The following is a 23,317-nucleotide window of genomic DNA, read 5'->3' on the forward strand; positions in this document are numbered from 1 at the left end:
AAAGAGAGCGAGAGAGAGAGAGAGAGAGGGAGGGGGGGAGAGGGAGGAGAGAGGGAGAGAGAGAAGCCTTAGGATTAAACATATTCAAACACATTTTTTTTATTTTGTGTGAACACCAAGGCCATCGCCGGCGAGGGTGAGAAGGAGGATAAGCGGCAACACAAATATGATGCCTCGCAAAAATAAAGGAGATGGACCTATTGTGGTCTTGGGTGATGGTTGTTTGGTTAAGAGTGTGTGTTATGTTTTCTCTCCCGTTGCAATGCACGGGCTCTTTTGCTAGTATGTTAAAATTGGCGCTAAAGTCAAAAAATTATACGCGATGTAACGTGATGCCGCTCAGAACAAACTATTTAGAACCTTGATTAAAACTGAATTATTACGTACTAAATTTGTTCCGGGAGTAAACAAAGCTGGGAATTAACTGGTCGAACCTTTTGCCTCTTTTGCTGTGGTCCGGGACTGAACCTATACGTATCAAGGACGTGATCTGTACTTCTGTAGCGCGCTGGCCGAAAACGTGAAGCACTTGACGCCGATGGCCTTGTCCAGCTGCATGCGCTGCAACGTAAATGTAGGAACACAAGATGTTACTTACTCCCTCTGTCCCATAATATAAGAGCATTTTTTACATTAGTATAGTGTCAAAAACATTTTTATATTACGGGACGGAGGGAGTATAAGGCAACTAACTAATCGAAGTGGAGGATTGCATTCGAGGAGTAACGCATGCACGTACCACGTACTTGCCCGGGAGGAGGGCTGGCTCTGTGGAGAGGCGCCGAAACATCCCCTTCTTGGTCGACGGCGGCTTGCGGGGGAGCTCTCTCCTGGCGAACTGCGGGAGGAGACGGGACCAGACGCTGTCCGAGTCGGCGGCAGCATGGAAGGCCCGGGACACGGCGGCGGCGCGAAAGGCGTCCGCCGGCGACGTGCGTGAGATCACGTCCACCATGAGGTCCTCGGACAGACGGTCGATCTCACAGGCGGCTGGCGCGTCCATGTTGTAATGTGATGTCGAATTGTATAATATAAAGTCCAATATATAGTTTCCCCCTCAAAAAAAAAGTCCAATATATAGAGAGACTTATATATTTATAGGAAGCAGCTGGACCATGGAGCCGCCCGGAACCGTGCATGCCACGTAAATGAAATGAGGAGGATATATGGATCGGAAGCTGCACCAAGGAACCACGCAGACGTGCATGGTACGTAAATGTAAATCCAGTTTTTTTTTTTTTGAGCATCATGTAAATCCAGTTTTGACTAGTAGGAGGTTGGCAGAGATGATGGAAACGCGAAAACGCTGTGTGGTTACATTGCTTGATATTTACGGAAACTAGTTTGAAGTTAAACCAGCAGGTGCATTGAATTTTTATTTTTTTTAAGGGGTAGCAGGTGCATTGGATTAGGGCAAATCCTAAACGGCGCCTGTTGCGCCCGTTTTTTCTATTTCGACAAACGGGCCCCTTTTAATGTTTTTTCATTTTCTGAACTTGCTGCAAAAAAAGGGCGTGACGGGGAATCGGACCCGCGCCGCGGGGTTCTTTATAGAACACGCTAACCAACACAGCCGAGCCACCTCCTATGATTATCTAATTCCTCTTTCCTCTTTACTTCTCACGTGTTTTTCTTTTTTTCTTTTTTTTCCTGTTGTTCTTCCTTTTTGCCTTTTCTTTTTTTCCTTTTTCTGTCTTTTTCAAAATCGACGAACTTTTTTTCACTTTTAAGAACTGTCTTTCAAATTCGATGAGGTTTTCTTGAAAATCGATGAACTTTTTTCATATTCGGTGAACTTTTTGCAAAATCGATGAACTTTTCTCACCAAATTCCAAGATTTTTTCCAAAATTGATTAACTTTTTTTCAAATTCAATGAACTTTTTTTGAAAATCAGTGAACTTCTTTAAATTGGATGAACTATTTTCGAATTGGATGAACTATTTTCAATATCCAAAATATGTTCAGATTTTTCGAAATTCGTTTGACTTTTCAGAAAATGTTTTTCGAAATTCCAAATTTTGTTCATGTTTTCCAATTTTGTTCACATTTCATAAATAGTTCTGAATTCCAAATTTTTGTTCACCGTATTGAAGAAAAATGTTCACCATACATTGAAAAAAATTCAGTGTGTATAAAAATATGGTCATCATGTATAGAAATTTTGTTCAGCATGCACTCAAAAGGAGTTCATCGTATTTAAAAACAAGTTCTATGTGTATTTGAATATTGTTCACCATACATTGAAAAAATGTTCAGTGTGTATAAAAAATGTTCATCGTTGTAGAGAAATTTTGTTCAGCATGTATTCAAAAAAAGTTCAGCGTATTTTAAAAAAAATGTTCAGTGTTTCTTTTTTTCCTTTTTTCGTTTTTGTTTTTTCCTTTTCCTTTTTTTGTTCTAGTTAGATGTTTTTCTTGAAATTTGTGAACTTTTTTCTTTAAAATCGATGAACTTTTCTCAAATCCGATGAACTTTTTTCAAATCCGATGAACTCTTTTCCAAATATGATGAACTTTTTTCAAATCCGATGAACTTTTTTCCAAATCCGATGAGCGATTTTCAAATCCGATGAACTCTTTTCCAAATTCGATGAACTATTTTCCAAATTCGATGAACTTTTTTCAAATCCGATGAACTTTTTTCCAAATTCGATGAACTTTTTCAAATTCAATGATCTTTTCTTGAAAGATTATTAACTTCTTTTCAATTTTGATGAACGTTTTGCAAATTCGATGAATTTTTTTTCAAATTCGATGAACTATTTTCAAGTTTGATGAACATTAAATGAAAATCCATTATCTTTTTTTCAATTTTGATGAACATTTTTCAAAACCAATATTTTTTTTAAATTTAATGAACCTTTTTTGAAAACCAATAAACCTTTTTCAGGTTAATGTAATTTTCTTCCAAAATGAAGAACAATTTTCAAAATCCATGAACTATTTCAATGTCACTATCTTTTTCCAAAAAAAGATATGAAATAGAATAGCGCGGCGACATTATTTATTACAGCTTTGTCGCTGTTAGTAGTCACCACCGGCATGGTAGGTCGAGTGGCTGGTGGACTCGTACCTGAACTGGAAGGTTGTGTGTTTGAGACCTGGAGATATCTTTTTTCGTTTTTTTGGCGAGCCTTTTTGTTCGCTGCTGAGCGCAATTCATGGGCCGGCCTAGTTGGGCGCCGTAACGAGCGCGAGGGAGAGGTTCGAGCGCCTGAAGCGCTCGATAGGAGCTCCCTTGGATTAGGATCCGTAGGAAAAACGGGCCGGGAAACCATGGAACGGGCCGCCTGCGGGATCGAGCGTCTGCCACAGGAGCTCCTCGTGCACGTGCTCTCCCTCACGTCGCCGGCGGATGCCTTCCGCGCCGCCGCAGTCTCCCGGGCCTTCCAGCAGGAGCTCCCTGCCCCTCGACCTCCTGCGCTTCGCAAAGAAGGAGCTCCCCTGCATGCCGCCGTCAAACAAGAAGGGGCTGTCGTTCTTACGCCTTGCCAACCAACCCGCCCTTCTCCCGGGCAAGTTCATCGTACGTCATCGTTGTTCGCTAAGCTCCTCAACTCAACCCTTAAGCATCTGACCGCTTCTCCTTGTTCTTCATTGCCATCGTTCAGATCGATCTGTTCCTTGCTCGATGGCCTAACTAACTGGGCCTTCTCTTGCAGCGCATGCAGCTGGACAAGGGCACAAGGCCACCGGCGCCAAGTGCTTCGCGCTTTCGGTTAGCAAGATACGGTTTACGTGGTTTGGGAGATGGGACGCATGGCGCTTGGTCCATCTCGGTTTTGATCCTAACACAAGAGGCAAAAGGTTTAGTTTCATAGCCAATATAATTCTCCCCTAGATACCTTGCAATGCATAATTTTCCCCTTATATAGTTATATGTAAATAAAAACGATCCCCAACTAACGCTCCTACTCACGACTGGACTGTTGCGTGCAGGTTCTTAAGAGCGGCCAACATCTCAGATACCCGCAGTAGCATACATAGCAACATGCTCTCCCCGAACTCGCCCTACGCAGCTTGTATTGTGTTCAAGCTAATAGGCTATGAACTCGACAGGTGGGACCAGGACGTTCTTGTTTTTTAGGGGTAAAGCATTTATTCAAAACTCAAGCAAACACAAGTCCAAAAGAATCCGAAAGTCTCATCTGCTCCTAAAAAACGAAAACCTAAGTCTCATCTGCACACACATTGCAGACATTAAAAAAAACCGGAATCTCATCTCCAACAGTCTGCAGGATACAATGTGGTGGCATATCGAGCCACACTTTATTCATCTCAATGCTAACCCCTCCTTTGCTAGTATGTGCGCTGCACTGTTAACCATTCTTCTTGCCCAGCTCACCTTGTACTCTTGACGAGATCGTAGCAGCTCCTTCACTTCGTCGATGAGTGGACCAACCGCCGATAGGTTCTTACTGCTGTCATTGAGCATCGCCACCACCTCTTTGTTGTCAAGCTCTAGGTGAACCTTTTGAAAGCCCTGTTGGATCGCTAGTTGCACTGCTGGACGACTTGCCAACACTTCCATTCCAGATACTCGGGGTCAGAGATGCTTGGGAGGAAAGCACACGCCCCTCCTTTGAATGCACCAGCATGATCCCGCAGGACCACTCCTCCGCCCCCCTTTGTTCGCAGCTTTGTCGTGGCACCATCAGCATTTGCTTGAATCCGGCCCATTTCTGGAAGCTTCCATGCCTCCACATGTGTGATAGTTGGGTGTCTAGGGCCTTTGGGGTGCACCTCCCTCCATTCATTCATATGTGAACTCACCTTCATGGCTACTGCGCGTGCATACGCTATTCGCTTACCATCCCTACTCTCATTCCTCGCAAGCCACATGTCATAGAGCGCTTGGATCATCGTCTCCCGTTCGGAATCATTCGTGTCGGCAATCCATTCCTTTAGCTACGACGAGATAGCACTAAAAGATCCATCCATCTCCGGCGGCGTTACAACAGGAGCATCCAGCTCCTCTTTGAGAATTTGCCAGAAATGCTTGGAGTGCTGGCAGCCCCAAAAAGGGTGATAGATGGTCTTCTCCCTTCCACAAACAACACAGGAGACTCCGCCTTTAATCCTTCTCCGGTACAGCTCCGCACCGACCGCCAGTCCATTACGCATCAGCCTCCAGGTATGAATCTTGGCCTTGTTCGGTGCATCGATACTCCATAGCGCCAGCCATGCTTTATGTCTTCTGAGTGTAAACGAGGTCTCCGGCCGTCCGGTTCTCGTCGCCCTGATACTCATCTTCAGATGGTATGCAGATTTTACAGTGAACTAACCATTCTTTCTGAAGTTCCTAGCAAGATAGTCGCTTACACCCGGGCCGCCCACCACAATCTGCTTAATATCGCATGTGTCATCGGCTGTGAACATGTCATCCATGTTCCCTACATCCCAGCTGTCTCCTTGTGTGGTGAGGAGGCCAGCCACTTTTGTGACACCATGCCTATACACTTGTCCCAAAGGCTTGAGGCTTCCCTGCCTTGGAATCCAATTGTCATGGTGCACATTGATAGAGGTACCATCGCCAATCCTCCACACCAGCCTTTCCCGCAGCAGGTCCCGTCCATGTAAGATGCTCCGAAACATGAAAGATGCTCCACCCGAGCACGTAGCTGACATAATTGATCCCTCCTTGCAGTACCGTGCCTTGAGCACTCTTGCACGCAAAGAGGAAGGGTTCTATAATATCCTCCAAGCCTGCTTTGCTAACAACACTTGGTTGAACGCTTCCGGGGCCATAAAACCCATCCCACCCTAGCACATCTGGACCAGGACGTTCAGCTCCTTCAGTTCGACGAGGGATGTATAAATATCAGAGCACGAGTAGGGGACACGTAACTATATCGCAATGTTTTCTAATCCACAATATCTATTTTTAAGTTGACTGGATTTTGATTTGGGTAAGTTGATTTTGTGAGGAGAGGAACAGTTGGAGGAGGAAGACAGCCGGAGGAAGAAGAAATAGGACAGTCATTGGATCTTAATCTAATGGCTAAGAAAATCGACTTACATAAAATAAATTTTCAAGCGATTTATGTATAGCCGATCCCTATCTGATCTTCTCAATGTGATCACAATGCAACACGCAAGATAAATATTGCTACATGTGTTTATTAGAAAACCAATTTGGTCCACAGTTTGATAAAAGGGCATGTCCCGGTTTGAATAGTATTGACACCAGCAAGATATAATCTTTTGTATGTCCCTTTCTTAAGACTGGACATCTCGTTCTTTGATTCGGATCTCAATGCTTCGCACGATGAGACCTACCTTCGGATACAGGTACTTTGTCTCGGCCAACACAACGCGCACCTCGTCGTTGCCATCTCCATGATTGTAGAATCCATCCGCTAGCTGCAGCTCCATCCAACCATCTGCTCTTATGTGGGGAAGAACCACATCGTCTTCAATAACAACTGTGTGATACACTTCCAACCAATTAGTACGGTCCTCGACATGATTCCGAGGCACTACACCACCGGCACCATCGTCATAGTAGCCATGGAGGCAAGCTCGTCGGGTTGATACGCTTCCTCCAACATTGAGCAACACCTCCTGGAATGGGAAGTCAAGCCCGCAGGCTCGATCCGATAGTTTGAACACTAGGTAAGCGACGTAGGTGGAATTCGGGGAGAGCATCTTGCTGTCGATCTTGCCGCGGATTTCCAACCAGGCAACACATCGGAGTTGAGCGGCTTCTGATGCGATTCTGTTGCAAAACATATGGTATATTATGGCACAACATTAGTTAGTGTATGCTAGTCTTTTTGTCGCTGGTAAACTTGTCCAGCCACATCCTCTGCACGTAGCAATAGTGGCGCCCATTAAATAAACATTCCACGTCGAAGAGGCAGCAAATTAAGCAGCTAGCGCGAGATATGTACGTACCGTGACTCTGCCTAGGAGGAGGGCGGGCTGGTCGGAGAGGCGCAGGAACCGTGCCTTACTCGACGGCAGCGTCGCGAGGGAGCGCTCGGCGGTGTCGACGAACTGTGGGAGATCGCCGGGTAGGAAGCGGGATCAGACGGCGTCGGAATCCATGGAGGCACGGAAGGCACGGGAGACGGCGGTCGCGCGGCAGGCGTCCCGCGGCGACGTCAGGGAGACGATCGCCGCAAGGAGCTCCTCCGGCAGCCGTCTCCATCGTATCTCTCTGCTTCTCTCGCGCCTGTCTGTGGCAGGCGGCTGTCTCCATGCACGCCTCCATCGTCCCTCTCTGCTTCTCTTGCGCCTGTCGTCGTCCACCGGCCGGGTTCTGTCGGCTACTCGGCTGAGATTGATCAGACCGGAGCAGAGCTTTTTTTGCATGGTAATACGTGTCTCATTCATATCATAAAGATGAAATTACAAGTCACGTAAAAACCGACATGACAAAACTGAAAAGATAGTAGAACATTGCTAAGCTTGACACCAACGTCCATCACTTGCCTCCGGCACCACCACAGCAGCCACCAAAGAAAAAAAATGACGGATCACCTCCTCACCCGAACTCGACGCGGCTCCATCGCTAATATGCAGCTTTGCGGACCTCCAAGGTGGCTCACCAAAGATGAAGCCATTGCCGTTGAAAGAATCAGACCGAAGCAACACCCCGGACAGGCTATCATGTTGCCCTCGATGCACTCTGAAACAGCTCGCGAGAGAGAGGTTTTGCGCAGCGAACTTGCATGCTGCTTTTCTGCTTCTTCTTCCTTTTATTTCTGAACTTAAGGTGATCATGGCGTAGTCATGTCGCTCTTACCGGATCGCGCCATCCCATGATCGAGCACGCAGTCCATGGCCTCCTACAATCGCTCCACGGAACGCACAAGTCGCGCCTCGCGGAAACAACTAACTAACCTGACAGAAAAACGCTAACTGAATCCTAACAGAAAGCTACATCGAGGCAAAGTCTGAAACTACTGAAACTAGACAGGCTAGCTAAACTAGCTTATTGTGCAACAAACTCCCCCTAAGCTAGGTTGGCTTGAACGCGACGACCCCCACACGATCACGCATCTCCTAGAACTGAATTTGCCCGAGCGCTTTCGTGAGAAAGTCTGCAAGCTGATCGCCAGTCCTGACATACTAAACGTCGATGCTGCCATCCTCGACACACTGACGGATGAAATGGTAGCGAAGCTCAATGTGCTTGCTCTTGTCATGGAAGACAGGGTTCTTGCTCAGTGCGATAGCTGACTTGTTGTCGATGCAGAGTCTGGTGGCGCCGTCGCCACGCCCAAGCAGTTCCCCGATCAGCCGTCTGAGCCAGATGCCCTGACAGGCAGCACCAGCCGCGGCGACGTACTCTGCTTCGCACGAGGAAAGTGCGACGATCTTCTGCTTGGCTGACTGCCATGATACCGGGCTGCCATCGAGGAAGAAGATGGTGCCGTTGGTGCACTTGCGGTCGTCCAAGTCTCCCCCGAGGTCCGAGTCGCTGTAGCCGACGAGCTCTGCGCCGCGCTCCTACCGGGCATAGCAACAACCCAGCTGCTGTGTGCGGGCGATGTACCTGAGGAGGTGCTTCACAGCAGCCCAATGTTCGCTCGTCGGAGCCTCCATGAACCTACTGACATACCCAACGGCGTAGGTTATGTCTGGGCGTGTGTGGGTGAGATAGCAAAGGCTCCCCACCACGCTCCTGTAGTAGGTGGCGTCCACGGGCTCGCCGGCCCCCTCCCGCCTGAGCTTAAGGTGCTGCTGCATCGGCGTGGCCACGGGGTGACAGTCGGCCATGCCGGCCTTCTCCAGCAGCTTGCCGGCGTACGCGGACTGCGCGATGACGATCTGGCCTGGCCTCTGGTCCACCTCGATGCCGAGGTAGTAGCTCAGCAGCCCCAGATCGCTCATTTTGAAGAGCGCCATCATCTCCTTCTTGAACTCAGCGATCACCGTCGTGGATGCTCCGGTGATGATCAGATCTTCCACGTACATGCCCACCAGGAGCCGGCCACGGTGGCCAGCGCGCGTGTACACTGCGTGTTCGGATGGGCATTTCTCGAAGCCGAGGGTGTTGAGGCTGCTGTCGAGCTTCGCGTACCATGCCCTTAGCGCCTGTCGAAGTCCGTAGAGTGCTTTGTGCAGCCGGAGCACCTTGCCGCTCGCACCGGCGCGCTCGAATTCGGGGGGCTGCACCACGCACACCTCCTCCTCAAGTTCGCCATTGAGGAAGGCTGACTTGACGTCCAGGTGGTGCACCTCCCACCCCTCCTGAGCGGCCGCGGCGAGCAGCACACGCACGGAGTCGAGGCGGGCCACCGTGGCGAAAACTTCTTCAAAGTCGATGTCGGTGCGCTGCACAAAGCCCTTCGCCACTAGGCGTGCCTTGTGCTTGATCACCTCGTCGGCTGCGTTCCTTTTCTCCTTGAATATCCATTTCAGGCCGATGGGACGGTGACCTGCAGGCAGATCGCAGAGAGACCAGGTCTCGTTAGACTCAATGCACGCCATTTCTTCGACCATCGCTGCTCGCCACGCTGCGTGGGGCTCGGCTTCTGCGAATGTCGCCAGCTCCCCCTCAGGCAGTAGGAGCAGGTGCTCTGCGCTCCTGCCTTGCGCCTCGTCAAAGTTGAGCACATCATCCAGGCGGCGGAAGCGGTGGACGGCGTCGGGGTCGTCTGCGTCGTCAAACATGTCCGCGTCATGCGGCGGCGGCGTTGCGAACTGCATGTCCTGCCAGACTGCAGTAGCAGGGGACGCGCTGCCAACAGCTGGCGAGTTCTCTGTCTCGGCGTCGGAGACGGAGCGTGGCGATGTGGGCCCGCTCGACCCACCCCCCCCCCCGGGAGGGTTTGGGCGTCTGTGGAGCAGGGGTGCTCGCCGGCGTGACCACGTCCATGTGTGAACCACCATATGCCGAGAACTCGACGACGAAGGATCCGCCGGCGCCTGCCGTGTCGTTGCTCCAGTCCCAGCTCGCGCTCTCGTCGAACACGACGTCGCTGGACACGTGCACCCGGCGCGTCGACGGATCTTACACTCTGTACGCCTTGGAGCCGGGCTCGTACCCGATGAGCACCATGGGAGTGCTCCGGTCATCAAGCTTCTTGAGGAGGGGGCGTGCGCTCTTGACGTGTGCCACACACCCGAAGACGCGCAGGTGGCTCACCTCCGGCTTCCTGTCGTGCCAGGCCTCGTACGGTGTTGCTCCGTCCACACTGCGCGTGAACGCGCGGTTCAGGAGGTACACGGCCGTGGTCACCGCTTCTCCCCAGAAGTAGTCTGGCATGCCTTTGGCTTTCATCATGCTCCTCGCCATGCCCACCACCGTCTGATTGCGCCTCTCGACCACGCCGTTCTGCTGCGGTGTGTAAGGCGTGGTCAGGTGACGTTGAACTCCGGTGGAAGCGAGTGCTTTGCCAGTGCCGTGGACGTGAACTCGCCACCACGGTCCGTCCGCAGCGTGCCAAGCCTGCGTCGTGCCTCTGTTTCGGCACGCGTCTGGAACTCCTTGATGGCCGCCGCGGCCTCGTCTTTGCTCGCCAGCAGGGTGGGCCACATGTAGCGGCTGTGATCGTCCACTAGGAGCAGGAAGTAGCGCCTTCCTCCTGGCGTCGCTGGCGTGATCGCCCCGCAGAGATCCGCGTGGACGAGGTCGAGCGGCGCCTCCGCTCTGTACTTGGCCACCCGAGGAAACGGCGCCCGCCGCTGTTTGCCGGCGAGGCATGCCTGACGGAGCTCCCCAGTGTGCTCTATGCCCGGCAGCCCTCGCACCATTTCTCCCCTCGCCATCCTCTGCAGGGCGTCCATGTGCATATGGCCGAAGCGGGCGTGCCACTGCCATGACACGCTGCCCGCGCACGCACCAAGACAGACAGGGCGTACGGGGTGAATGCAGAGCTTGTACAACCGATTTGGAGATCGATTTACCTTGGCAATCAGGGCACCGCGGCGGTCATGGACGGTGAGGACGCCGTGGCGGATGTTGATGTTGCAGCCGTTCTCGTCGAGTTGTCCGAGGCTCACCACGCTGCATTTGAGCCTGGGGATGTAGTACACGTCCATGAGGGCGCGTTGCGCTCCCCCGTCGATGGCGAACGCGATGGTGCCGCGCCCTTCGATCTGCACCACCAACCCGTCTCCAAAGTGCATGGATCCGGTGATCGCCTTGTCGAGCTCGGTGAAGGCCGCACGGTCGCCGGTCATGTGGTTGGACGCGCCAGTGTCCAGGTACCACACCGGGTCCGGCGCGGCGTCCTCTATAGCAGGCGTGACGCCGGACTGTTCCTCGTTGAGGAAGACAGCGTCCTGAGGTGTGTTGCGACGACGATCGGCCGGCGTCATCGCCTCGATTGGGTGCACCAGCTCGACCACCTCGGCGAACAGCATCTGAGGGTCGGCCTCTTCGTCGGCCTGTGCGAGGAGGGCCTCCTCCTCCCTCTTCTTCTTCTTGCACTCACGGGCCCCGTGGCCCTTGATGCCACAGTAGCGTCACTTTTCTTTGTCCCCACCGCTCTTGTCGGGGTAGTCACCACCGCGCCTGCCGCTGCGCCTGCCGCCACGTCCGCCTCCTCGGCCGCCGCCCTTGCGGCGATTGTTGCTGCCGCCTGGAGGAGCGCCCTGATCGCCGGGGTGCAGGCGAGCCTGCCATTCCTCCCAGGTGAGGAGCAAGCAGCCGCCCCTGACTGCTGCCACCGCTCTGCGTGTCGTCGAGGCGTTCTTGCACGACGCGCAGCCTGCCGGTGACCTCGTCCAGGGAGAGCGTGCTGATATCCAGCAACGTCTCGATCGCGATCGCCACCTGCGCAAACTGAGGTGGCACGACACGGAGAAACTTGGCAACTACCTTGGATTCCTCCAGAGTGTCCCCGAGCGCGCGCAGGCCGGAGACGATGCCCGAAAGGCGGAGGGAGAAGTCGTCGATCGTTTCCCCGTCGCGGAAGGCGATGCTCTCGAAGTCGCGCCGGAGCTTCTGCGCATTGGCCTCGCGCACCCACGTGGCGCCGAGGCGCTGCGTGGCGATGGCATCCCACGCTTCCTTGGCGTTCTCCTTCTCTCCCACGGCGAGCAGCACATCAGTGGGCAGACCGCGGAGGATGACGCTCATGGCGTTGCGCTCGTCGTGATAGGGGGCGTCGTCGTGCGACACTGCCCGCCACCAGCCGTGTGCCTGAAGGTACACCTTCATCAGCAGCGACCACTCCGGGTAGTTGGTGCGTGTCAGCATTGGGAGCGCGCCGCTGGACGGCGCCGGCTGCACCACCTGCTGCACCACCATGTCTCCGCGCGACTGCTCCCCGCCGCTCGCCGGTGATCTTGACATGGCTCTGATGCCACTTGTTGCCCTCGATGCACTCTGAAACAACTCGCGAGGGAGAGGTTTTGCACAGCGAACTTGCATGCTGCTTTTCTGCTTCTTCTTCCTTTTATTTCTGAACTTAAGGTGATCATGGCATAGTCCTGCCGCTCTTACCGGACCGCGCCATCCCACGATCGAGCACGCAATCCATGGCCTCCTACAATCACTCCACGGAACGCGCGCACAAGTCGCGCCTCGCGGAAACAACTAACTAACCTGACAGAAAAACGCTAACTGAATCCTAACAAAAAGCTACATCGAGGCAAAGTCTGAAACTATTGAAACTAGACAGGCTAGCTAAACTAGCTTATTGTGCAACATATCAAACTTCAGATCTGACACCCCACAACGACTAAGACACCAAAGTAGGAAACCATACCTGCCATCCATCAACCACGAACCCAGCACATGTTCTATCTTCCAGATGTCGTCGATGCAGATCACAATCTGCATCTGCTCCCGAAACTACCTCCCAAGCTCCGCGCAGAGCTTTTGTACCCGAGATGGAGGTGGAGGCAATAACCATACACAATACATACACGGGATCAAAGGCGAGATGTGTAGAGGACGATTTATGTCCATCCACTCTCAAAAAAAACACGAAGCAGTTAGCAGATGTTATCCGTCTCCTCCGATCGATCTACCAACCAGATCACCGCGAGAGACGTCATCATGGAAGCAGACGGCAGCGAAATCTCGCGCCTGCCGGCGGAGCTCCTCGCGTCGATAGTCTCCCTCACCTCGCCACGCGACGCCGGATGCTGTGCCGCCGTCTCCCGGGCCTTCCTCGCCGCCGCGGACTCCGACGCCGTCTGGTCCTGCTTCCTGCCCCGCGACCTCCCACAGCTTGCTAAAAGCGTGCTCCGCCGCGCGCCGCCGTCCAAGAACAAGAAGGGCTTGTTCTGACGCCTCTCCAACCAACCGGCGCTCCTCCCACGCAAGCTCGTGGTACGTGCAGATCCAATATGTATCACCATCAACCCAATTAGTACGTAGACGAGGGCTAGCCGCTTCCTTCTTACCTTGATCAAAATTCAAAATTGATTGATGGATCGATCCATCTACCAGCTTTCTTTCTTTGGTGCAGAGCATGCGGCTGGACAGGGCTACCAGCGCCAAGTGCTACATGCTATCGGCAAGGGCGCTCAATATTTCGAGGGGCGGGACCCGAGCATGCTGGGAATGGATCGACCTCTGTTATGATGAGATCCAAGGAAACAAGAGGTTCAAAGTCATTTCAATGGGTATTTGGGGGGGAATTAATTTAGTTATCGTCTCTGATTTGACGGTGTTCCATGCATGTGTTAGCACTAACCATATATACCCTCGCATTAATTTGTGACAGCTTCCGTGAAGCAGCTCAACTTCGGGGAGTTTGGTCGTTGGAAATCCGTGGCAAAATACATAGCAGAATGCTCTGCCGGAACTCCATGTATGCTGCTTACATGCTGTTCAAGCTAGCCCATGGGTTCACCATGATGGATTTCCCGTTTCAAGAGGCATCCATCAGCTATGGAGGCACTACTTCAAAACGGCAAGTTTGCCTCCAAGCCTACATGGAGGATGGGGATGACGGCGTACCTCACAAACATATCTTGAAGTCAAGTTGGGAAAGCCGTCTGCCCCATAGCTATTCGCCCTGTTTGGTTCGGCTGTGGATTTCTAAAAGCAGCTGTGAAAAATCTGCTGTGGAAAAACAGCTGTGGAAAATCTGATGTGAAAAAGATGTAGGTCATTTGACAAATCAGCTGATACAGCTTTTTCAGATTTTGGCCCGCAACGGAATCAGATTTTGGAAAGCACGTCCTGGGCTGCTTCCGCTTTTGGTTCAGATTTTGGCAGCGGATTTCTGGAATCGGATTCTGCTGGGTTTGCCCTTTGGTTCAGATTCTGCTGCGCGGCAGCAGAATCCGTCGGTCATTGTCTCACAGATGACATCATGGTCCCTCGAAAAAGGGCCGACGAGTGGATGGAGGTCGAGCTCGGCGAGTTCTACAATGGGGAAGCCTACCGACGGTGAGGTGTCTGTGAGCCTAATGGAGACTGAAGGAGGAGTTTTCAAAATTGGTCTTGTCGTGTGGGGTATCGAGATTAGAACTAAACAATGATGTTTTTGAACATTGTTGGATTCAAAGCCGTCGTCGTACATTTCTTTACTTTATACGGAAACAACATGCATGGAAGAACAATCACTACAGTTATAGTACATAATTTGTCATGAATGGAGCAGCATTTACCAAAGTTACAGAAAAATCCTGGTTCTGGTGCTGCACACAATACCTGGTTCAGGTGCCTTCTCAACGAGAAATATTGTGCATGTGTGCTCGAAAAACTAGAGCTAGTTGCCATGCCAAAAAAAACTATAGTTTACTATGAAATCTATTGCTCACGACACATACTGAAAAGTGCTATTCGATGTTTCTTAAAAAAATCAGGTCAATCCTACCGATTGATGGCATTCGAGGGGTAGGCGCACTTTGCCGCTTAGTGCTGGTAGCTTAGCACTAAGCCGGCGCTGGCTAACTACCACGCTTCCTAAGCAAACCAAGAGCAACATTCTGAAGGTATGAAAACCCAGCTCCTGTAGCACAAATAATCGAACTTCAGAAATTCATTTTTGCAAACTAAATAAATCAGGTGGCAAAAATATCTGAAACATGACACAAGCGGTCAATCTGAAAGGCCATGTCGTAATAATGTTCAACAAAGATAGAGATGATATACTCAGATCATTTGTATAGATTATTCATACGCTCTTTTTCTTTAAAATTTGCAAACATGTCATAGGCCGTCAAAATCGGATGTGGATTTTTGTGCTGAACATTTTGATGTATTATACGTTTTTTCTGACATCGTATGCGAAAGTTATAGCCGTTTTACATTTTCCCTACACTTTTTGCAAAACATGTCCAAATTTAAGTTTTTAAATTTTCCTAAGTAGTAGATGTAGTAACATAACTACATCTCGAAGGATTTTAATTTTTGAAGTTTTTATCATTTTCTTTTGCTTTTTACAAAACTGGAAAGGCAATCCGGGGGGGCGGGGGGGGGGGGGGTAGAATTTGAAAATTGGACCTTTAGTCCCGGTTTGAGACACGAACCGGGACTAAAGGGCATTGCACCCTTTACTCCCGGTTCGTGTCTCAAACCGGGACTAAAGATTAGACCTTTAGTCCCGGTTTGAGATACGAACCGGGACTAAATGGCATTGCACCCTTTAGTCTCGGTTCGTGTCTCAAACCGGGACTAAAGGGCTCATTTGAACCGGGACTAATGCCTTTACCGCACGAACCAGGACCAATGCTCACATTAGTCCCGGTTTATGACTAAACCGGGACTAATGGACTTATCTGGCCCGAACGAAAGCCCTGTTTTCTACTAGTGGGTGTTCCTGACTTCTATTGTTGATGACCTGAATTACAAATAAGTGTTCCCAAGGGCCAACAAAATAATGTATTCAGGAAAGGTAATTTCATCCATGTCTCTGTCATGTGTTTCATCATATATACCAGGAAACATCCCATTCAGGTTTTAGTCACTTCGCAATGTATAATTAAAATATCACTTATGCCACTGTTGATGATCCATGAAGGTAACTACACACATCATGTTACAACAAGCCAATCCAATAATGCGAAATATTGCAACAAAACTCTTACTTCATCATAGCGAAAAATCACTTATGTAACCAAAGACACTTCAAAAAGGTCGTTTTTAACTCCCATGGGTTACTTAATGGTAATTCTACAATTATGTCGGCTTTTGTTGCTTACTTCTGAGCTCAATGCCCAGTACGGTAAGACCAGACTTGCTTTCTCCCATGAAGCTAATGGACACCTCGCCACTACTGTCACCCTCCTCGTTATGGAACTCACCCAACTCCACCTCCATCCAGCCGTCGGCTTTTTCATGAGGGAAATGAACTTCCTCTTCGGGTGGAATTGCGTCACAGTTAAGACTCCCTCTCCAACCTTGCACGCAAACTTGTTGGGTCGACTCCCTCCCGGCAACACCAACGGATGCCACCTCGTATGGGAAATCGTACTCATAGTATGCATATGCTAGCTTGAACACCAAGTATGCGGCATATGTTGTATTTTGTGAGAGCATCTTCTTCTGTATCTTCCCCCGGATCTCCAACTCATTGACACGATAGAACTGAGCGTCTTCGGAGAAGATCCTGCATGTTGCAATCCGCAGTTCATAAGTACTAGTAGCGAAAGGCATCAAAGGCAAAGGCACTAAATTCGCTATGGTAAAATTAAACAAGTACTACTGTGTAAGATTCGAGACGTCTTGCACCTTTTGTCTTCTTTGCTGCAATTCGAAAGTGCACATAAACTGGCCCGGCGCGAGCCCTTGCACCGCGGAATCTGCAACGCCCTCGCCGAAATCGTGAAGCGCTGGGCGCCGGTAGCCTTGTCGAGCTGCATGCTCTGCACGGAGTAATTACACGGCAAATGACATTATATTGAGCCTATTAAACTGCAAGAACGTATCACATGAACGCTGAGTTCGTCGGTATATATATAACGTACCACTAACTTGTGTGGGAGGAGAGCTGGCTGGTCGGAGAGGCGTCGGAACAGCTCCTTCCTGCTCGACGGCTGCGTGCGGGGGAGCTCGCCTTTAGCGAACTGCGGGAGGTTACGGGGCAGGAAGAAGGACCAGACGGCGTCGGAGTCTGCTGCGGCGCGGAAGGCCTGGGAGACGGCGGCCGCGCGGCAGGCGTCCAGCGGCGACGTGAGCGAGACAACACGCACGAGGAGATCCTCCGGCAGTCGCTCCATCTCGCCTGCGGCCGGCGTTGTCTTCGTATGCACGCGCTTCTGTGATTCTGTCCTTGGGACGTTATGGAACTTGTGTTCATATATAGGAGTCTATTGGTACGTAGTATATCAGACCGAGACCGTGGCAGAGTCGGTAAGCTGAATAGAAGCGCCGAACGTACCGTACGTGGTGAGTGAAAGACGCGTCCGGAAAGCTTACTTTTATTTGCAAAGGAGAAAAATACTAGTAGAAGAAAAAAAGATAATGTGCGAGCCCAGTTCTATTTGCAATGGAGAAAAATAGAAGAAAAACAAGGTGATGTCTGAGCCCAGGTTCGAACTGGGGACCTTTAGTGTGTGAGACTAACGTGATAACCAACTACACCACCCAGACAATTTGTTTTTCTTTGAAAGACAAACTATTTAAACGTTGTACGTGCACGAGGGCATCCAACTAGATTATGTATGGGCCTCAGGCAGTGCTTTTGGGCAGTTGGTTGAACCTCTGTCAGCCAATCGATATGTTGACTGAGAAAAGGCCTACTACCAGCTCTAAAAAAAAGGAGAGAAAGGCCTACTAGCAATAATTAACCAGACATGTCTGGTTAATTGATCCTCCAGTCCAGATCCAGTTTATGTACCTGTTAACAATGACATATAAATAATGTCAGCTGCCTTATACTCCTATATCCTTTAAAAAACAACTTCAAAATTATCATAACAAGTTACTAAGGTTTGTCTCGCTTCGGTGCTTGGTACTTGTAGTCCTTGCTGGGTGGTGTACGAATCTGAATGTAATTTTTATTATTTTTTGTGTTCGATGTATTGCCATGATTGGAGACGAATAGATAGAAAGTTTCCCGCAAAAAATAAAAGTTACTAAGATTCGTCCACTGGGCCAAGTTGGGTCAGCCCACGTGTTTGATGTTTATAATTAATCGGGCTACGAAAAACAACTTTAAAAATTATCATAACAAGGCCACACAAAAATTATCATGATATTTGAGGTCATTTTAATATTTTCTAAGAAAGCAATCCCAATTATTTAGGTTTAGTGTTCTAACCAAAAAAATTAAATCATTTTTACACCTTAAAATTTTGGAGAAGGCCGACATAATAAACATTAGAGCATTTCCAAAAAAATAGGGTTTAGGATAAGCATTTTGGACAATTGGCAAAATTTAAGGTTTAGCCCTTTAAGAAAATCCGGAGGGTTGGTTAAATCCTCATTTTAAACTAAAATTAAATGAATATGATGCAAATGGGATGCTCATGATGCACAAATTCTTTTGTAAGGAAACGTTACACGAACGATTTGTTCAGGCATTCTTTCTTCGTTAGCTAGAGGTCGTTCTTGCAAGTTTGTTGTTTGGAAGTCATATGTCGGTCAAGCGGTTATGGTTGGTCGTCGGCGCATGAGCGTCTTCTTCTTTGGCATCAGCAAGTCATTCGGCTTCACTGTTGTTGTTCTACTTGACCTTGATAGCCCGCGAGCCAAGAGGAGTCGTTAGAGCGCATCACGGGAGGCAGTGTCGTCGCGTGCGGCGTGCCTAGCTGGTCGTAGACGAAGCATTCTTCGGTCAGCGGTGATGATGTGAAAGACGTTCTCAAGACCGAAGCAAACACATGTGCTCGAGTCTGATGCGTGGTTCGCTCATCGGTGGTGGGAGGCACATGTGTCCTTTAGGCCTCGTTTGACATGGAGGGATTGAGGAGGATTTGAGGTGTGGGAATTGCAGGGGATTTGGTGAATCCCTCCCCTCCACCCAATCCCCTCAATTTCCCTTGCATCCAAACCTCTTCGTGAAAAACTCATTTGGCAGGCGGAGAGTGGAGGAGGCGTGTGATGCCACTGCTCTCGAGGTTTTGCTTTCGCGAGGCCCTCGACGGGAGTTTTGAAACGCGTGGGTGTGAGGGGATTGAAAGGGGTCGGAGGGGGTTGGGCTGTGCAAACCCCACCTATCAAATGGGTTGACGAGGTTTCATGGGGCTTCTGGCCCTCTCGGGGATTATCCTCTCGAAACCTCATGAATCCTCTTGTGTCAAACGAGGCCTTATGGATATTTATGTAATTTTTCTTTTACACAGGGATGTTTCTTCTTCTAAGGACTTTAGAGCATCTACAGGCGGACTTGGCAAATCCGGCCCTTCAAACGCACGCGGACGCGTTTTCGGGCACTGACCGGGCACCTCTCAAATAATGTAATCCACATCCGGACACTTCAATTACCTATCTCTAATCCATACAAACCCATGCAACTACGTCGACGCACACACATCGTCCGGCTACTCCATCACACTACACTAAACATGCCATCAAACTACCAAAATTTGGCATGTTTGGATATGGTGGAGTTCAACCACGGCTGCCCTTGCCCTTCTCGGCGCCCTTGTCGTCCTTCTCGCGGAAGTACCGGTCAAAGACGCAGTGCGGATCGAGCCATATCTGCTCATCGTCGGAGTTGTCCTCGTCGTCGTTGTCCTCCTTGTCCTCCTTCGGTGGCAGTTTGGCCATGGCACGGACCACCCGATTCTGCTCTAGGGCAAGGGCGCCCGTGTTCCTCCGCTGCCGTTTCTTCATAATGTGGGCGTGGATGGCTTCTTCCTCTGCGGCTGCCCAAGCCGCGGCATCAGTCGCCCCAGCCGCCGCCATTTCCGCTGCGATATGGCCCTTATCCGCTCCTTCCCACGGCGGGCCGCCCGTACCCAGTGGGACTCATACTTTGCCCGACTGGTGATGGGGAAGGAGAGGTGTTCCGGTCGGGACCACGAGGATCCAGCACCAGAGGACCCGAGCGCCCGGTGAGCCGATGCTATGGCGTCACGACGGACGGATCCGTCCGTCGGCCGGGCGATGTCCTCCCGGGAGCGGCGGAGTGAAGGAAATATGCCCTAGAGGCAATAATAAAGTTATTATTTATTTCCTTATATCATGATAAATGTTTATTATTCATGCTAGAATTGTATTAACCAGAAACATAATACATGTGTGAATACATAGACAAACATAGTGTCACTAGTATGCCTCTACTTGACTAGGTCGTTGCTCAAAGATGGTTGTGTTTCCTAACCATAGACATAGGTTGTCATTTGATTAACAGGATCACATCATTAGGAGAATGATGTGATTGACTTGATCCATTCCGTTAGCTTAGCACTTGATCATTTCGTATGTTGCTATTGCTTTCTTCATGACTTATACATGTTCCTACAACTATGAGATTATGCAACTCCCATTTACCGGAGGAACACTTTGTGTGCTACCAAACGTCACAACGTAACTGGGTGATTATAAAGAAGCTCTACAGGTGTCTCCGAAGGTACATGTTGAGTTGGCGTATTTCGAGATTAGGATTTGTCACTCCGATTATCGAAGAGGTATCTCTGGGCCCTCTCGGTAATGCACATCACTATAAGCCGTGCAAGCAATGTAGCTAATGAGTTAGTTACGGGATGATGCATTACGGAACGAGTAAAGAGACTTGCCGGTAACGAGATTGAACCAGGTATAAAGATACCGACAATCGAATCTCGGGCAAGTAACATACCAATGACAAAGGGAACAACGTATGTTGTTATGCGGTTTGACCGATAAAGATCTTCGTAGAATATGTGGGAGCCAATATGAGCATCCAGGTTCCGCTATTGGTTATTGACCGGAGACGTGTCTCGGTCATGTCTACATAGTTCTCAAACCCGTAGGGTCCGCACACTTAAAGTTCGATGACGGTTATATTATGAGTTTATATATTTTGATGACCGAAGATAGTTTCGAGTCCCGGATGTGATCACGGACATAACGAGGAGTCTCAAAATGGTCGATACATGAAGATTGATATATTGGACGACTATATTCGGACACCGGAATGGTTTCGGGGGCTATCGGATGTATACCGGAGTACCGGGGAGTTACCGGAACCCCCCGGGGGGTTAATGGGCCTCATGGGCCCAAAGTGGAGCAGAGGAGGGGCGGCCAGGGCAGGCCGCGCGCCTCCTCCCCCTCTAGTCCGAATAGGACAAGGAGGGGGCGGCGCCCCCCTTTCCTTCCTCTCCTCTCTCCCCTTCCTTCCCCCTCTCCTACTTCGACAAGGAAAGGAGGGAGTCCTACTCCCGGCGGGAGTAGGACTCCTCCCTGGCACGCCTCCTCTTGGCCGTCCGCCCCCTCCCCCTTGCTCCTTTATATACGGGGGCAAGGGGCACCTCTAGACACAACAATTGATCCTTGAGATCTATTAGCCGTGTGCGGTGCCCCCTCCACCATATTCCACCTTGATAATATCGTTGCGGTGCTTAGGCGAAGCCCTGTGTCGGTAGAACATCATCACCATCACCACGCCGTCGTGCTGACGGAACTCTCCATCGAAGCTCGGCTAGATCGGAGTTCGAGGGACGTCATCGACCTGAACGTGTGCTGAACTCGGAGGTGCCGTGCGTTCGGTACTTGGATCGGTCGGATCGTGAAGACGTACGACTACATCAACCGTGTTGTGCTAACGCTTCCGCTTTCGGTCTATGAGGGTACGTGGACAACAATCTCCCCTCTCGTTGCTATGCATCACTATGATCTTGCGTGTGCGTAGGAATTTTTTTGAAATTACTATGTTCCCCAACAGTGGCATCCGAGCCTGGTTTTATGCGTAGATGTTATATGCACGAGTAGAACATAAGTGAGTTGTGGGTGATACAAGTCATACTACTTACCAGCATGTCATACTTTGGTTCGGCGGTATTGTTGGATGAAGCGGCCCGGACCGACATTACGCGTACGCTTATGCGAGACTGGATCTACCGACGTGCTTTGCACATAGGTGGCTGGCGGGTGTCAGTTTCTCCAACTTTAGTTGAACCGAGTGTGGCTACGCCCGGTCCTTGAGAAGGTTAAAACAACACTAACTTGACGAACTATCGTTGTGGTTTTGATGCGTAGGTAAGAACAGTTCTTGCTCAGTCCGTAGCAGCCACGTAAAACTTGCAACAACAAAGTAGAGGGCGTCTAACTTGTTTTTGCAGGGCATGTTGTGATGTGATATGGTCAAGACGTGATGCTATATTTTATTGTATGAGATGATCATGTTGTGTAACCGAGTTATCGGCAACTGGCATGAGCCATATGGTTGTCACTTTATTGTATGCAATGCAATCGCCCTGTAATTGCTTTACTTTATCACTAAGCGGTAGCGATAGTCGTAGAATCAATAGGTGGCGAAACGACAATGATGCTACGATGGAGATCAAGGTGTCGCGCCGGTGACGATGGTGATCATGACGGTGCTTCGGAGATGGAGATCACAAGCACAAGATGATGATGGCCATATCATATCACTTATATTGATTGCATGTGATGTTTATCCTTTTATGCATCTTATTTTGCTTTGATTGACAGTAGCATTATAAGATGATCTCTCACTAAATTTCAAGGTATAAGTGTTCTCCCTGAGTATGCACCGTTGCGAAAGTTCTTCGTGCTGAGATACCACATCATGATCGGGTGTGATAGGCTCTACGTTCAAATACAACGGGTGCTTAACAGTTGCACATGCGGAATACTCAGGTTAAACTTGACGAGCCTAGCATATACAGATATGGCCTCGGAACACTGAGACCGAAAGGTCGAGCGTGAATCATATAGTAGATATGGTCAACATAGTGATGTTCACCATTGAAAACTACTCCATCTCACGTGATGATCGGACATGGTTTAGTTGATTTGGATCACGTGGTCACTTAGATGATTAGAAGGATGTCTATCTAAGTGGGAGTTCTTAGTAATATGATTAATTGAACTCAAATTTATCATGAACTTAGTACCTGATAGTATTTTGCTTGTCTATGTTTGTTGTAGATAGATGGCTCGTGCTGTTGTTCCGTTGAATTTTAATGCGTTCCTTGAGAAAGCTAAGTTGAAAGATGATGGTAGCAATTACACGGACTGGGTCCGTAACTTGAGGATTATCCTCATTGCTGCACAGAAGAATTACGTCCTGGAAGCACCGCTGGGTGCCAGGCCTGCTGTAGATGCAGCTGACGACATTAAGAACGTCTGGCAGAGCAAAGCTGATGACTACTCGATAGTTCAGTGTGCCATGCTTTACGGCTTAGAACCGGGACTTCAACTGAAGAAAATATGCCCTAGAGGCAATAATAACATTATTATTTATTTCATTATATCATGATAAATGTTTATTATTCATGTTAGAATTGTATTAACCGGAAAATTAGTACATGTGTGAATACATAGGCAAACAAAGTGTCACTAGTA

At 49.6% G+C, this 23,317-nt stretch overlaps 3 protein-coding genes and 1 non-coding gene across 4 annotated transcripts; 1 reads left to right on the forward strand and 3 right to left on the reverse strand.

Annotated features, from left to right (window-relative positions):
* Positions 1 to 430: 430 nt before the first annotated feature.
* LOC123135000 (F-box protein SKIP3) lies at positions 431 to 1,042 on the reverse strand. Its single transcript, XM_044554136.1, has 2 exons — positions 740 to 1,042; positions 431 to 561 (listed from the first exon to the last, which is right to left on the reverse strand). The coding sequence occupies exons 1-2, from the start codon at positions 1,001 to 1,003 to the stop codon at positions 478 to 480; spliced, it is 348 nt and encodes a 115-aa protein (XP_044410071.1). The 5' UTR covers positions 1,004 to 1,042; the 3' UTR covers positions 431 to 477.
* An 11,982-nt stretch (positions 1,043 to 13,024) lies between these two features.
* Positions 13,025 to 14,460, forward strand: LOC123135001 (F-box protein PP2-B1-like). Its single transcript, XM_044554137.1, has 3 exons — positions 13,025 to 13,237; positions 13,358 to 13,513; positions 13,635 to 14,460. Exons 2-3 carry the CDS (start codon positions 13,380 to 13,382, stop codon positions 14,002 to 14,004), a joined length of 504 nt encoding a protein of 167 aa, XP_044410072.1. The 5' UTR covers positions 13,025 to 13,237; positions 13,358 to 13,379; the 3' UTR covers positions 14,005 to 14,460.
* A 1,520-nt stretch (positions 14,461 to 15,980) lies between these two features.
* Positions 15,981 to 17,117, reverse strand: LOC123135002 (F-box protein PP2-B13). Its single transcript, XM_044554138.1, has 2 exons — positions 16,592 to 17,117; positions 15,981 to 16,469 (listed from the first exon to the last, which is right to left on the reverse strand). The coding sequence occupies exons 1-2, from the start codon at positions 16,720 to 16,722 to the stop codon at positions 16,040 to 16,042; spliced, it is 561 nt and encodes a 186-aa protein (XP_044410073.1). The 5' UTR covers positions 16,723 to 17,117; the 3' UTR covers positions 15,981 to 16,039.
* A 261-nt stretch (positions 17,118 to 17,378) lies between these two features.
* TRNAV-CAC (transfer RNA valine (anticodon CAC)) lies at positions 17,379 to 17,452 on the reverse strand. Its single transcript has one exon. It is a non-coding gene; the product is annotated as a tRNA-Val (tRNA).
* Positions 17,453 to 23,317: the final 5,865 nt, after the last annotated feature.

The sequence above is a fragment of the Triticum aestivum genome, chromosome 6B (genome assembly GCF_018294505.1).
Source record: "Triticum aestivum cultivar Chinese Spring chromosome 6B, IWGSC CS RefSeq v2.1, whole genome shotgun sequence".
Taxonomy (NCBI): Eukaryota; Viridiplantae; Streptophyta; class Magnoliopsida; order Poales; family Poaceae; genus Triticum; species Triticum aestivum.

Excerpts from the sequence above, each read along its gene's own strand:
- LOC123135000 (XM_044554136.1), bottom strand. The coding sequence starts at position 1,003 with ATGGACGCGCCAGCCGCCTGTGAGATCGACCGTCTGTCCGAGGACCTC. Across the intron at positions 562-739 it reads TCCTCCCGGGCAAGTACGTG|CGCATGCAGCTGGACAAGGC; the intron begins GTACGTGCATGC and ends TTTACGTTGCAG.
- LOC123135001 (XM_044554137.1), top strand. The coding sequence starts at position 13,380 with ATGCGGCTGGACAGGGCTACCAGCGCCAAGTGCTACATGCTATCGGCA. Across the intron at positions 13,514-13,634 it reads GAGATCCAAGGAAACAAGAG|CTTCCGTGAAGCAGCTCAAC; the intron begins GTTCAAAGTCAT and ends AATTTGTGACAG.
- LOC123135002 (XM_044554138.1), bottom strand. The coding sequence starts at position 16,722 with ATGCAGCTCGACAAGGCTACCGGCGCCCAGCGCTTCACGATTTCGGCG. Across the intron at positions 16,470-16,591 it reads TGCAGCAAAGAAGACAAAAG|GATCTTCTCCGAAGACGCTC; the intron begins GTGCAAGACGTC and ends TGCAACATGCAG.